The sequence below is a fragment of the Gorilla gorilla genome, chromosome 15 (assembly GCF_029281585.2).
Source record: "Gorilla gorilla gorilla isolate KB3781 chromosome 15, NHGRI_mGorGor1-v2.1_pri, whole genome shotgun sequence".
Classification (NCBI taxonomy): domain Eukaryota; kingdom Metazoa; phylum Chordata; class Mammalia; order Primates; family Hominidae; genus Gorilla; species Gorilla gorilla.
Window position 1 is genome coordinate 92,602,885 of NC_073239.2, and position 14,151 is coordinate 92,617,035.

Genomic DNA, 14,151 nt, shown 5'->3' on the forward strand with positions numbered 1-14,151 from the left:
ACCAGGCAGTAACCACCAGGAGCATACTTCTTACATTTTTGAAGATTAGTACCTCATTTGGTTTTTTTCTAAACTGGTACCCCCTCAGTTCTTCATGATTTTTCAAACATAATTATAAGTGGTTTGGGTAAGTTTTGTTTGTTTTTAAAGCCAATTTCCTTAATAACAAGATGCATGTCTCTCAGACCTGCTGGCTTACATTTATTCCAAATTTCTAGATGCTGTTACACAAGCCTACTTACTTTCTCCCCTCCACCTGCCAATTTCAAAGTATACCCTGATTATCAGTATGTTTAAACCTTCTCTTAGAAGCCATTTTTTTTGTCCATTTCCATTCAGATTTATTGATAATGTGGTCTTTTCCATTTGTTTTCTTTCATTTGATAGCATTCATTTTACTTTTAAACTTGATTTTACCTTTTGTTTTTTAGATGGTAAAATGTATCACATATAAATTGAGCTATTTCTAGTTCCTTTGCTTTTAATGAAGAATTCCAAACTTTGTAAAACTGCATTGGGAGATTTTTATTCTTTGCATGTGTTCTCTGTCAAGCAAATTTTATTTTTGCCCCTCAATTATGACATATTCTTAGGATATCTTGCCATTTTTCCCCATTCCACATTTTGTTAAGTTCTTCTCATCATTGGTACTTGCCAGCTTTTTTTAGGCTGAGAGTCATTTTCTGATTCAACATCTGTTTCTTACTACTTTGATTGAGTGGAGACTGGTGGTTCCTTGTCTCAATAATTTCACACTTTCAGCCAGTTGTTCCTTAGCAATGATGGTTAGATATGTAAGGTTTCTTCTCTGGGAAGATTTCTGAATCGTAAGTTGTACTATTGATAAATTCATCTTTATCCTTGGTGCATGTTGCATGGCAGAATTCTTGACAGTAATTTGACAGTTTATAATTTATCTGAGCACTGGATATCTAAATCATGTATCTTTTAGCCAGAGGCAATGGTTCTCCTCTCTAAGTTCAGAGGACCTTACTTCCTTAGTGCATTCAGTCAACTCATGGGAATATGTGGATTTATTATATCTACCACCCAGAGAATGTAGTTGATGTGCCCAAAGGCAAAGCTACAGAATGACTTGCGTTTGGACTGTTTTGCCCTTGTTTTTGATAGTCTTGGTGGCCTTTCAAATCAGTGATTCCTTTTTTTTTTTTTAACTTTGCTTTGTTTTTAATCTCCAAGTGTGTCTCCTTGACACTCATAAGCATTTATTTTCTTTTTTTCTGTCCATCTTATCCTTTCTTCTTCCCTTCTCTCTTTCTCTACCTTTTCTTTCACCTGTGTCTATAACTCAGGTCACAGAATTATAGACCTTTCTCAGAGCTCTTAAATACCCCAACTAGAAGCACAGACCTGAATTCCTACATGCCTCTACCCGACCCCAAACGTTCACAAATAATGTACACAGTAGCTAGACCTAGAATTGTAGGCTGTAACAAAGGAGTGGTTGTGAATGTATATGGGAGACAACTCTTTGAAAGTGATTGGCAGAGCAGTTTTAAGAGTTTTGGGGTGCTAATTCATTGGTTACAGAAACCACATTAGGTTAGTAGGAGAAGGTTGCCACATCGTTATCTCAATTTCTAGAAGCCAGGAATATTAAAAAAACCATTAAAAACAATACCCAGGAATTGGAAGTTCTCATTAGATGTCATTCAATAGTGATTTGACCCCTGTTCTTTTAAATACAGCCATGCATTCCTTAATCTGTTTCATAGTTAATAACTTTTTCTTTAAGTACTTTTAATTGACCTTTGATATAGCTTTTAGTTTACCAACCTTCTAAGTAACATTCTTTCTGTTCTTAAATGCTTAATAAAGATACCTATTTTTATTATATCATTTAAATGAATGTTTGTTTCTTACTCTCTCTTTATGTAATTTGAGATTTGAGGCCCTTAAATAGTGTCATGTAAGAAAGCTACTTAACTGTAGAGGACTGACTGCCAGTGGCTTTATTGTTTTGTTTTTTGTTTTGTTTTGTTTTGTTTTTGAGACACAGTTTTGCTCTTGTCCCCCAGGCTGGAGTGCAATGGGGCAATCTTGGCTCAGTGCAACTTCCGCTTCCAGGGTCCAAGCGATTCTCTTGCCTCAGCCTCTCACGTAGCTGAGACCACAGGCATGTGCCACCAAGCCCAGCTAATTTTGTATTTTGAGTAGAGACAGGGTTTCACCATATTGGCCATGGTTGGTCTCGAACTCCTGACCTCAGGTGATCCACCCGCCTTGGCCTCCCAAAGTACTGGGATTACAGGTGTGAGCCACCACACCAGGCTTTGCCAGTGGCTTTATGATCAGAGACATGCTGTGATGGGTGAACTAGGTAAGTATTTTTTGGCAAACAATAAGTAGTGTGTGATCATGAGAAAAGTCATCAAACTATCCATTTAATATTTTTGGCTTTTTCCAAATTATACATTAAATAAGTGTTCACACTTTTTAAAGATTTATAAACAATGGTTATATTATTTATATTTGTTTCCTTCCTAAATCTTTCAACTTTCCCCTATAAACCCTCTCATTTTAACATCTACTGTTTAATTTATTCCCAGAGATTGAGGAAGTAAAAATATTTCCCAAAATCCTTCTGCAAAGTTTACTTCTAGCCGTGATTGATGTCAGCACTTTCACGTATTTGTTTGTTCAACCAATATTTCTTGATTGACTTCATGCCAAGTACAGTGTATTGTTGTGGATGTTGAAGATACCACAGTAAAAGCCTCTGCACTTCACATTGTTGCTTACATCTGTTGATTTCATGGTTTTCTTGATATAGATATCCATCATGGAGTTGCCGATCAGAAAATTTAGCTTTTATAACTCCCATGCTAGCTTTGGAGATTGGTTAGTTGGTCTCTCTTGTGTCCAAAGATAAAACCATCCATGGTCGGTTATTTGTGTACATGAATATATTAGTCTGTTCAGGCTGCCATAACAAAATGCCATAGGCTGGGTGGCTTAAACAACAGAAATTTATTTCTCACATTCTGAAGGCTGAGAAGTCCAAGGTGCCGGCAAGGTAGGCATCATTCTAAGTCTTTTTTCTGTTGGCTTATAGGTCTCCATTTTGTTGTATGTTCACATGGCCTCTTCTTTGTACACACACTAGCTGGGATCTGGGGGAGAGAGAGTGAGATCAAACTCTCTGGCATCTCTCTTTTTTTTTTTTTTTGAGACAGAGTTTTGCTCTGTTGCCCAGGCTGGAGTGCAGTGGCGCAATCTCAGCTCACTGCATGCTCCGCCTCCCGGGTTCACGCCATTCTCCTGCCTCAGCCTCCCGAGTAGCTGGGACTACAGGCGCCCGCCACCATGCCCAGCTAATTTTTTGTATTTTTAGTAGAGATGGGGTTTCACCGTGTTAGCCAGGATGGTCTCAATCTCCTGACCTTGTGATCTGCCCACCTTGGCCTCCCAAAGTGCTGGGATTACAGGCATGAGCCACCGTGCCCAGCCACCATCTCTTCTTATAAGGACACTAATCCCATTACACCAGGGCCCCACTCTCATGACTTCATCTGACTTTAATTACCTTCCAAAAGTCCCATCTCCAAATGCTGTCACATTGGAGGTTAGGACTTCAACATGAGAATTTTTGAGAGAAACCAACATTCAGTCCATAACAACGGGTGTTGCTAAAAAGGCCAAAAGTTAGTTACCACAATGCCTTTGAATAGATATTCTACAAATAGAGAAAGAGAAATAATACCTCGTGACAATGGGGCTGCTGCTCTCTGGTTGAAATTACTTCTAAGAATCAAGAGGACAGTTTGCACCCATGTGGGCGAATTCTTTCTTACTTTTTGTACTTGGCAGATTTGTCTTATTTTTGTCTGTCACTTCATCTATTTCAATAATAGTGTATTATTATGCTTTTATACTGACTTCCTTTTTTACCTTTCTATTTCTCCACTCGCATAAAATCAAAATCACTTAAAACTTGTGTTTTCAGATGACCTCCCTCATCATCATGTAGAAGCTGAAATAGCCAAGATCCTCTTCTGGGATCAGTGATGGACAGGGCCCATTTGGCTGCCTTCTTGGAGTACCCAGGGTAGTCATGCTTGTTCCAGGCCTCTTGAAGTCCAGCAACCACAGTGATAGCCTTTTGGCCACAGCTCTTTTCTGTGTTACTGATGTCTCTCATCTCAATATTTCCCCCTCAAATTGTAAAACATTTCACAGCCCAACTTTTTCATTTGTGATATAATAGATTGTTCCTTGGTTTTGTGTCTTATGTCTCAATTCTCTTAATTCTTCATCTCCTGTGCTAAAAATATACCCACTGAAATAAATACACATTTATTTTTCTATTGAGGGCATCTTCAGATTTTTCCATATCCTTGAAATATTGGATGTGCTCTAAAACCAAGGTTTGGGTTAAATACTAGCTTAGAAAGTCACGTGGACCTCATTCTTTCTTTCTTCTTTTTTCTCTCTCAACCCATAGTGTTCTTTTACTGTTCTGTTTTCTCCTCTTGCCTTTGAGTTTATTAGCTTTCGTCTGTTTTCCAGGGTTCCAGGCTGAGATTAATTACAGAAAGTGGGCTATGAATTTGAGCTTATAAATCTTTGGAAAAATAATGATGTTGAGGGAATGAACAGAGGGTAATGAGGAATAATGAAAACTTAAAAAATTTTTTTTTACTATTTTCATTTTCTTCTCCTTAGCGTTGCCGTCCACTCTCTGCCAGTGATGCGGAAATGAAAAACCTCGTGGGCTCAGCCCGGGAGAAAGGGCCAGGGAAGTTGGGTGGTTCTGTGCTTGGTCTGTCAATGGAGGAGGTAAAGATAAGTTCATTTTAGGCTTTTGTGGGTTAACACAGGGTTTAGTGAAAATTAGTGAGTGATTGATAATATTCATGACAAACTCATGTCTTACATTGAAAAGAGAAAGATTCAAGATTGGAGAAATGTTTTCTCAGGGAAGAACATTTTAAATGGAATTAATTTCTCCCTTCATGCTACTTTCATATTCTTGGGTCATAACTATCTTCCTTTGTCCTATAGCCACATGGACTCCGGTTTTCAAAATAGTTACTCATTTTATCTTATTTTTCATCTAGATCAAAGTTTTACGAAGGGTGAAGGAGGAGAATGATCGGCGAGGTGGATTTATTCGCATATTTCCTACATCTGAGACATGGGAAATATATGGGTGAGGTGACTACCTTTTTTTTTTATTCTTTACCTGAGGTCCATAGAATTAGATTAATTGTGATACACTGTCATCACTGCTCCCCCCGATGATGCTTTTCTTATTTTGTTTCTTTATTTATAATATGATAAATATTATCCAACCCGAGAACTAGATTATTGACAGTAATTTAATAGACCTGTGTATTATTTCTCCCTTTTAATCCTCTGCCTCCCTCCTAACTAGCTTCCTATCCCAGGGTTAGACACTGTCCTAAACTTTGTGTTTATCATTACCTTGATTTGAAAAAAAAAATTGTTTATCTATATGTGTATCTAAGCAATATATTGTTTTATTGAGATCTAGTTTATATGCAGTAAAATGCATCTATTTTAAATGTACAGTTTGAAGATGATTTTTTGGCAACAGTAGGCACCAGTTTAACCACTGCTACTGCCACAATGAAGATATAAAATATTTCCATCACCCTCATAGCCCTCTTTATCCCCTTTTATATTCAATCCTCCACATGACCCCGGGCTTCAGACATTATGACCTGCCTTCTGTCATTACAGTTTTTCTACAGTTCCACATAAATGGAATCATACAGTATGTACTCTTTTGTATCTGGACTCTTTTGTTCAGCGTAGTGTTTTTCATATTCATATGTGTTGGTTTATGAAGAATAGTTCATTATTATTATTATATACTATGTCATTGTTTGAATATACCAGAATTTGTTGAATATACCAGAATATACCACTCATCTTTTGTAGACATTTGGGTTGTGTTCAGTTATGGTCTCTTTTGAAGAAAGCCGCTGTGACCATTCATGTACAATTGCCAGCACCTTTAAAATGTCTTTTTGTCATTTTCAGGCTTGCGTTTTTCTGATGAGAAGCATACAGCAATTATTGTCTTTGTTCTTCTATGCATAATGTCTTTTTTTCCCAGCTTGCTTTTAGGATTATCTCTTTATAACTGATTTCCTCTTTTCTTTTCTTTTCTTTTTTTTTTTGGAGACAGTGTCTCACTTTGTTGCCCAGACTGGAATGCAGTGGCACAATCTTGGCTTACTGCAACCTTGGCTTCCTGGGCTCCACTTCAAGCTATCCTGCCACCTCAGCCTGCCAGGTAGCTAGGACTACAGGTACATGCCACTGTGCATGACTCATTTTTGTCTTTTTTTGTAGAGATGGGGTCTCCCCATGTTGCCCAAGCTGGTCTTGAACTCCTGGGCTCAAGTGATCCATCTGCCTCGGCCTACCAAAGTGCTGAGATTATAGGCGTGAGACACCGTGCTTGGTCACAGCTGATTTTCAACAGTTTGATTATGATGTGCCTTGGTGTCATTTTCTTCATGTTTCTTGTGCTCGGGATTCATTGAGCTTCTTCATCTATGGGCTTATAGTTTTATTCAAATTTGGAAACCTTTTGGCCTTTATTTCTTCAAATATTTTTTTCTAATTTTCTCCTTTCCTGTCTTCTTTTGGGACTCTGGTTACATGTTAACTTAGTTTATATTTTACCACAAATCTGGCTGTGCTCATGTTTTTTCAGACTTTTTTTTCTTGCTTTCCTTAATTTGGGATGGTTTTGTATTTCTGTGTGTCTCTAAGGTCATTCATCATTTTGTCTGCAGTGCCTAGTCCTCTATTAATTCTACCCAGTGAAATTTTCATTTCAGATATTTTATTTTTCATCAGTTTTTGTGTCTCCTTTTTCTCTTTTTCATTATGTTCATGATTTCCTTTACATTTTTGTTTACGTGTTATAATATTTGTAATAAATGTTTTAAAATATCTTTTTCTGTTATCTGTCATTTTGGAGTCTGTTTCTATTGACTGGTTTTCCTCATGTTTATGGGTCACATTTTTGTTTCTTCACATGTACAGTAATTTTTTTAATTGAATGCTAGACATTGCAGATGTTATATTGTTGAGTGTTTGGATTTTATTGCCTTCTTTAAACCCTTTTGAATTTTTTTTTTTTTTTTTTTTGGTCAGGCACTTAAGTTACTTGTAGATCAGCTTATCTTTTTCAGGCTTATTTTTAAGCATTGTTATGGTTTGTTTATAGTAGCTTTTTGTCTAGATCCAGGTTAGTTCCTCCACTAAAGAGTCTTTTGAGGTGTCTGTTAAATTACCTCCACGTTCAATGAGATCTTTTCATTCTGTCTGGTGGGAACTCAATTTGCAACCTCATATGAGCTCTGGGAATTATTCAACTTACACATTACCTTCTCCTTAATTTGTTCTTTATCCTGATAGTTGCACTTTGCTCAGCCTTGTGGACTTTCACCCTATACCTAAGCAGATTTGTATTCACCCAAACATTCAAGGGGTCCCTCATGATGATTTTTGAATATCTTCTTCTGCACAACTTCTTCTCCAGGACATTGCTCTGAAAATTCTAGCCACTCCCTAGAAATTAGATTTCTGTTATCTCTTTTCAGAGACAGTTGGGCTCTATTTGCATTTCCTCTCTTTCTGCGTAGTCTGGAAATTGCCTTTAGGCAGAAATGCAGGGCAGTTGTACTTCGTGTATTTCCCTCTGTCAGAGATCACAGTCCTGTGCTGCCAGTTGTTTAATGTCTGAAAACAGTTATTTCAAATAACTTGTAAACTTTTCTAGCTGTTTATGGTAGGAGAGCGTGTCCTGTAACAGTTATCCTCTCATGTATAGAAGCAGAATTCTATTGTTTTGTTTGAATCACTTTTAAACTTTTTCTTAAAAAAAAAAAAAAAGACATGTTCTATGTATTCTTGCTTTTTTCATTCAGCATTTTGTAATTCAGGTTCATGTTACATATAGTTACAGTACACTTTTTTCAATGCTTTTGTATTTACTGTGTGTTTATATTGCTGTTAATTTTTCTGTTCTCCTGTTGTTAAGTATTTGACTTCTTTCTGGTCTTTTGCTGTTAAGGACAGCTGTGGTGCAGATATTCTTGTATGTGTCTGCTGGGCATGTATCTAGGAGTGGAATTACTGGGCCTTAAAATATGTGAGCCAGTAAATGGCCTGGTGCCACCCATTTCAGATCCGTTGCTGAAGTTTTTGTATAGGCTTAGTGCCTTAAGACATGTGAATGTTAAGCTTTAAAAGGTAATGCTTTAGGAAAAAAGATAAAGCTAAATTGTTTTCCAAAGTGGCTGTGTAAACTATCAGCAATGCATAAGAGAGTCTGTTGATCTGTATCTTCTCCAATTGCAGTACTGTCAGACTTCTTAATTTTTGTCAGTCTAATGGGAGTAAAATATCTTATTTTGGTCTTGATTTGCATTTCTATGATTTCTAGTAAGGTTGACACTCTTTGTACTTGTTTATAGGCAACACACTTTCTTCCTCTGGTGATTGCATTTTGACCTAGTTGGGATGTTCGTGGTTCTAAGTATAGAGGTAGAACTTAGAGCAATAAAAGAAAAAGCCATTTTTAAAAATTTGCTTGCTTGTTTTGAAAACCTAGCTGTTCATAGAGAAATCGTCCTTTTATCTTTTAAAATACGCTATTCATGTAGTTATACCTTATGAAGACCTAGGAGTTCAACAGAAAAATATTACATGGGTTTTCTTGAAAATTATATATATATGTATATCTTTTGAAATGTTTTTTAAAGAATTTGAATTTTTGCATTTCCTAGAAAGTGTATCTTTTAATTAATGAAAGGGGGACCATTTACTTTTGAGTATTTCAAGATATAGGACCTTACTTTGAGTATCTTTTTCTATGGAATCAATTACAAATAATCTTGAGGTCTCTTAAGGAAGTCCAACAATGATACCTTTCTTTATTAGGTTGGTTTTGAACTAGTTGAGAAATAAAACAAGGACTAAAATAGATAGAAACCAAAATACTGTATTTTTTACTGATAAAGTCTAGGTTGGGGGAATTGATTGTAACTGTCTACAAGCAAATGCACTTCCTGTTGAGCTTCAGAATTGGACGGACTTATATTCCTATTGTAAGCAAGGTTGGTCTGAGCCATGTATGGGGAGTGCTGACCCTATAGGAGCAGTAGAGGATATGTATTTCCTAAGTGGGGATTAGCTCCCAGGAGAAAAAAGAGAGGTGCTCAGTGCATCATTTTCTGTTTATTTTTCCTAAATTACCAATCACATTGGTAAGTCACTCTAACTCTCTTGGTGCATTCTGAGAAAAGAGGCTCAATTAATATTAATATTAACTGAACTGCCTTTACATAGAATGTGGGAGGTATGTTTATCTACTAACAAATATGCTATTTTATTAGTACATATATATTATCAACAAATGTCTACATTATGCTTGGTTCTTTGGTGTATAAAATAAATATTAGGTGGGATCCCTGTCAGTTGAGAGTTAACAGTATGTTTATGGAAGATTACTTACACATATAATAAGAATAGCTTTATTACTTTATTCCTAATAATATTCTTAATCTTAATAATAAGAATAGCTCATATTTGTATAGCTTTTTATAATTTTAATGTACTTTGTATACTTCATTGTTTCGCTCACATTTTAATGACAGGGATTCTAAGGCTCAGTAAAACAATGTGACTTGTCCGTAACCACACAGTGAGACTTGGGTCAGATATTCTGATCTAGATCCTACTTTTTTCCTGCTGCATCATACAGCTTTCCTAGAACAAAAAGTTTGCTCTGTAGGCACTGGTTATGAGAGGTCCTTAGGCATACAGTAAAGACACGATAGGGCATATCAGGGAAGGCTTTGTACAGCAGGGTGGACTTGACCTGCTTTTTGAAGGGTGTAGTACAGTAGAAAACTGCTTATCAGCAGAGGATTATCAGCGGAGGATACCTTCCAAGAGCCCCTGTGGATGCCGGAAACTGGACAGTACCAAACAGTTGACCCTTAAGCAACACGGATTTGAAGTAAAATTATACATGGATTCTCTTCTACCTCTGCCACCCCGAGACAGCAACTAGATCTTCTTCCTCCTCCTTATGATTTTCTTAATACATTTTATTTTCTCTAGCTTACTTTATTGTAAGAATACAGTATGTAATACATATAACATGCAAAATATGTGTTAATCCACTTTTTGTGTTATTGATAAGGCTTCTGGTAAACAGTAGGCTATTAGTAATTAACTTTTTTGGGGAAGCAAAAGTTATATGCGGATTTTTGACTCTGGCGGGGCCAGTGCCCCTAAACCCCACATTGTTCAAGGGTCAACTATATATACTATGTTTTTTACTATATATGTACCCATGATAAAGTTAAATTTATTAATTAGGCACAGTAAGATATTAATAGTAACTAATAATAAAATAGAGCAGTTAAAACAATATTCTGTAATACAAGTTATGTGAATGTGGCCTCTCAAATATCTTATTGTTCTGTACGTACCCTTCCTTTTGTGATGATATGAGATGGTACAGTGAGATGAGATGAAGTGAGGTGAACGCCATAGGCATTGTGACGTGGTGTTAGGCTACTGTTGACCTTCTGTATTCCTGAATTTGTGTAACCATCCCTTATTTGCAGTAAATGGCTTGGTGTCACTCATTTCAGATCCCTTGCTGAAGTCTTTGTATGGGCTCAGTGCTTTCTGGTGTGACACACTGCTGTCACCTGCTCATGTCTTCCACCCCAAAATGTAATGTCTTTTCCACCTGAGCACTTATCATGCACTGTGGCCATCACTTTTGCAATCTGAGGTGTGACAGCAAAACTAGCATGAATTTCTTTCTTCTTCTTCACGATGTCATGGATAGAAAATTTGTTCTTATTTTAGCAGCTCCAGCATGTGATTTCTTTTTCCTTAAGTCAAGAACTTTTACCGTTTCACCGAAAGGAAGCACTTTACAGTTCTCTTTGGCATATGCAGATTGCCAGCCTCACTACTCTTGTCTTTTGGGGCCATTATTAAGTAAAATAAGGATTCTTTGAACACAAGCACTGCTAAGTGATTCATGGGCCTGGAGTGTCTACAGTGCAGAGACGCTGGACAAAGGGATGATCCACATTCCTGGTGGGAAAGAGCAGAATGCATGAGATTTCATCACGCTCCTCAGGACAGTGCATAATTTAAAATTTATGAATTACCTCTGGAATTTTCCACGTAATATTTTCAGTCTTTCATTTACTGTGGGTAACTGAAACATGAGGGAGGACCACTGTATAGATGTAGAGGAGATACGGGGAGAAGATAACCAGTCAGAGGCAAAAGATCAGTGGGAGGTGTGAGAGTATTACTGGAAAGGGGTCCCGATCCAGACCCGAAGAGAGGGTTCTTGGATCTTGTACAAGAAAGAATTCTGGTGAGTCCATAAGGTAAAGTGAAAGCAAGTTTATTAACAAAGTAAAGGAATAAAAGAATGGCTGCTCCATAGGCAGAGCAGCCCCGAGGGCCGCTGGTTGCCCCTTTTAATGGTTATTTCTTGATTGTATGCTAAACAATCAAGAAATAAGGTGGATTATTCATGTCTCTCCTTTTTAGACCATGTAGGGTAACTTCTTGACATTGCCATGGCATTTGTAAACTGTCGTGGTGCTGGTGGGAGTGTAGCAGTGAGGACAACCATTGTTCCTCTCGCTGCCATCTTGGTTTTGGTGGGTTTTAGCCAGCTTCTGTACTGTGACCTGTTTTATCAGCAAGGTCTTTATGACCTGTATCTTGTACAGGCCTCCTGTCTCATCCTGTGACTTAGAATTCCTAACCATCTGGGAATGCAGCCCAGTAGGCCTCAGCCTCATTTTACCCAGCCCCTGTTCAAGATGGAGTTGATCTGGTTCAAATGCCTCTGACAAGAGGATTCCAAGGAGACTTGGCTGACTGTACTGCAGGATCCGTGTTGGGCAACTGTGTGGAGAAAGTGTGAATGAATTGATGTTACAGATGATCCAACTTTTGAAAGTTTGGAAGAGAAAGCATTTGCCTTAAGCAGTAGACATCGAGGAGCCACTGAAAGCTCTTAATTTGGGGAATAACATGATTGAAACAGTCTCTTATCTACATTTTCAGGCCCTTTATGCATCTCCTATTCCCAGTTTCATTTGACCTATATATACATTTTTGTTAATTTTTCTTTTATCTTTCAGTCTTATTTTCTGAATTTAGTATATTACCTATTATTAATCCAAGAAATGCTGGTTTTTCTTTCTGTTTTCTACATTAAATCCTCTTTTTCCATATTCTTTTTATTCTATTTGTTTCTATTCTAGTATCTTACAATTTAAATTTGAGCAACTGTCTTTTCCTTTGCCACTTTAGAAACAGTATATTTCATTAAAAACAGTATATAAGTACCCCTGTTATTTCTGTGCTTGATTCATGGTTGTATTTCTACATTTTCCTCTTGAACTAGCTTAAGAAATAACCAGTTTCTTTCTTTGCTTTTCAGGTCCTACCTCGAGCATAAGACCTCAATGAACTATATGCTGGCAACACGCCTCTTCCAGGACAGGTAGAGATTTGCTAAACTTTAAATTTAGGACTAGATCACAAGATTAAAAGAAAGTACATGTCAAAGAAGGAAAGAGACCTTATAAAAGTCTTTATGTAAAATCTCTGCTAGAAAAAAAAGTCCTGTAGAAAGCATGCTATCATGACTCATTTTTCCAGAATTTATCATGAACTCTCAGCACTTTGTAACATTTCCAAAAGACAAAAATTTAACTATAAAGATCTTTGAGCAATTTTAACAGATGCCTTAAACTTTATTCTTCTTTAAGGAAGGCCTTTACTCAGTGCCATTATACTTTAGATGCAGTTTTAATAGACACGATTATCTGTTTTTCTAGACCTGAAGATACTAGAATTATCAGATTGGAAAAAGTGGAGGGGAGGGTAATTCGTAAAATAAATACACTGAAACTTTTATAAGAAATGACAACTGATAATCTCAGTACAAGGGAAAATAGAAGGAAATGATGGAAAACAGACATTGGAATTTAAATAGCACAGCAATCAGGGCTGCTTAGTCCCATATACTTTTGTAGCCCCTGAAACATAACTGCATTGCAGTACAGTTCATTAATTGATTATCAAAATAAGGCACCCTAGTTATTTAGAGAAACCTACATTATTTTGAGGATATATGTACGTTTTTGAAGGATTCTTAAAATAGATACCCATGTTTTAACCATCTGCAATTTCATGATCTAGTATCAGGAAATACATGGGATTTGCAATTTGTCTCTGTAAATTTGTGGTAATTACGATTGATTAAGTAATCACATTGTGTAGATTCTAAAGAAAGAGATCTTTGGATTTATATAGAAGACAGAATCTCATTTCTTTATATGTATAAAACCTGTGGGTTTTTCCTCCCCTCTATGAAAACTTTTACAAGGTTTCTTTTATCTTTAGAGTTTAGATACTTTGCCAGGATGTGTTCTGATAGGTCATTTTTCATTATTTTGGTTATGCAGTGAGTGCGGCCTTTCAGTCTTTCAGCTGTGGGAAGTATTTCCCTTATCCTTTCTTTTCTCTCCTTGTGGAATTCCTGTTAGATAAATTTTGGCTATAACCTCCATATTTCTTTACTGTTTTTAAACTTTTGGTTTTGCTTCTTAGCTTTAAATTCTTGGAGATTTCTTGGATTTTGTCTTCCAAAACTAAAGTGATCTTCAACCATATCTATATTGTTATTTATTTCCCACACAGGATAGGGGAGTTTAATTTAGTTTTTTATTTTGGCAAGTGTGTTTTTAATATACAAGAACTATTTTTGCTTTTCGATTAGTTTTAGTATTTCATGGATGTAGTGTCTTTTCAGATCTCTATTTTAGATTGTTTAAAGTTCCTTTCTGTTTTTTGCATTATTTTAATTCTTCTGGATTAGTTGTATTTATTCATCTTATTCTTTCTAGTTTTAACTTCTATATATCTGCAAATGTATGGTGATCTTTGTCCAGTCATATTTAGAAGTAATGAACTGTTTGCTTAAGACAGGTGGTTTGCTTCACAGGTTATATAGGTCTGTTTCTGAACTGACATGGACACTGCGCTTGAGGCTGGATCTTTCTATACTTGAATTTCCCAGGA

The 14,151-nt window shown here is 36.6% G+C and overlaps 1 protein-coding gene across 50 annotated transcripts in view; it reads left to right on the forward strand.

Moving 5' to 3' along the window:
• TTLL5 (tubulin tyrosine ligase like 5) overlaps positions 1-14,151 on the forward strand; it is a 291,747-nt gene that overhangs the window by 79,665 nt on the left and 197,931 nt on the right. For all 50 annotated transcript variants that reach the window (XR_010130797.1, XM_063698039.1, XM_055361024.2 and 47 more), the window contains 3 exons: positions 4,687-4,800; positions 5,082-5,173; positions 12,506-12,568. Coding sequence is in view for 49 of the 50 variants with exons in the window: in XM_063698039.1 (XP_063554109.1) it covers positions 4,687-4,800; positions 5,082-5,173; positions 12,506-12,568 (269 nt within the window). In the remaining variant the exon portion in view is untranslated. The remainder of the gene's footprint in view (positions 1-4,686; positions 4,801-5,081; positions 5,174-12,505; positions 12,569-14,151) is intronic.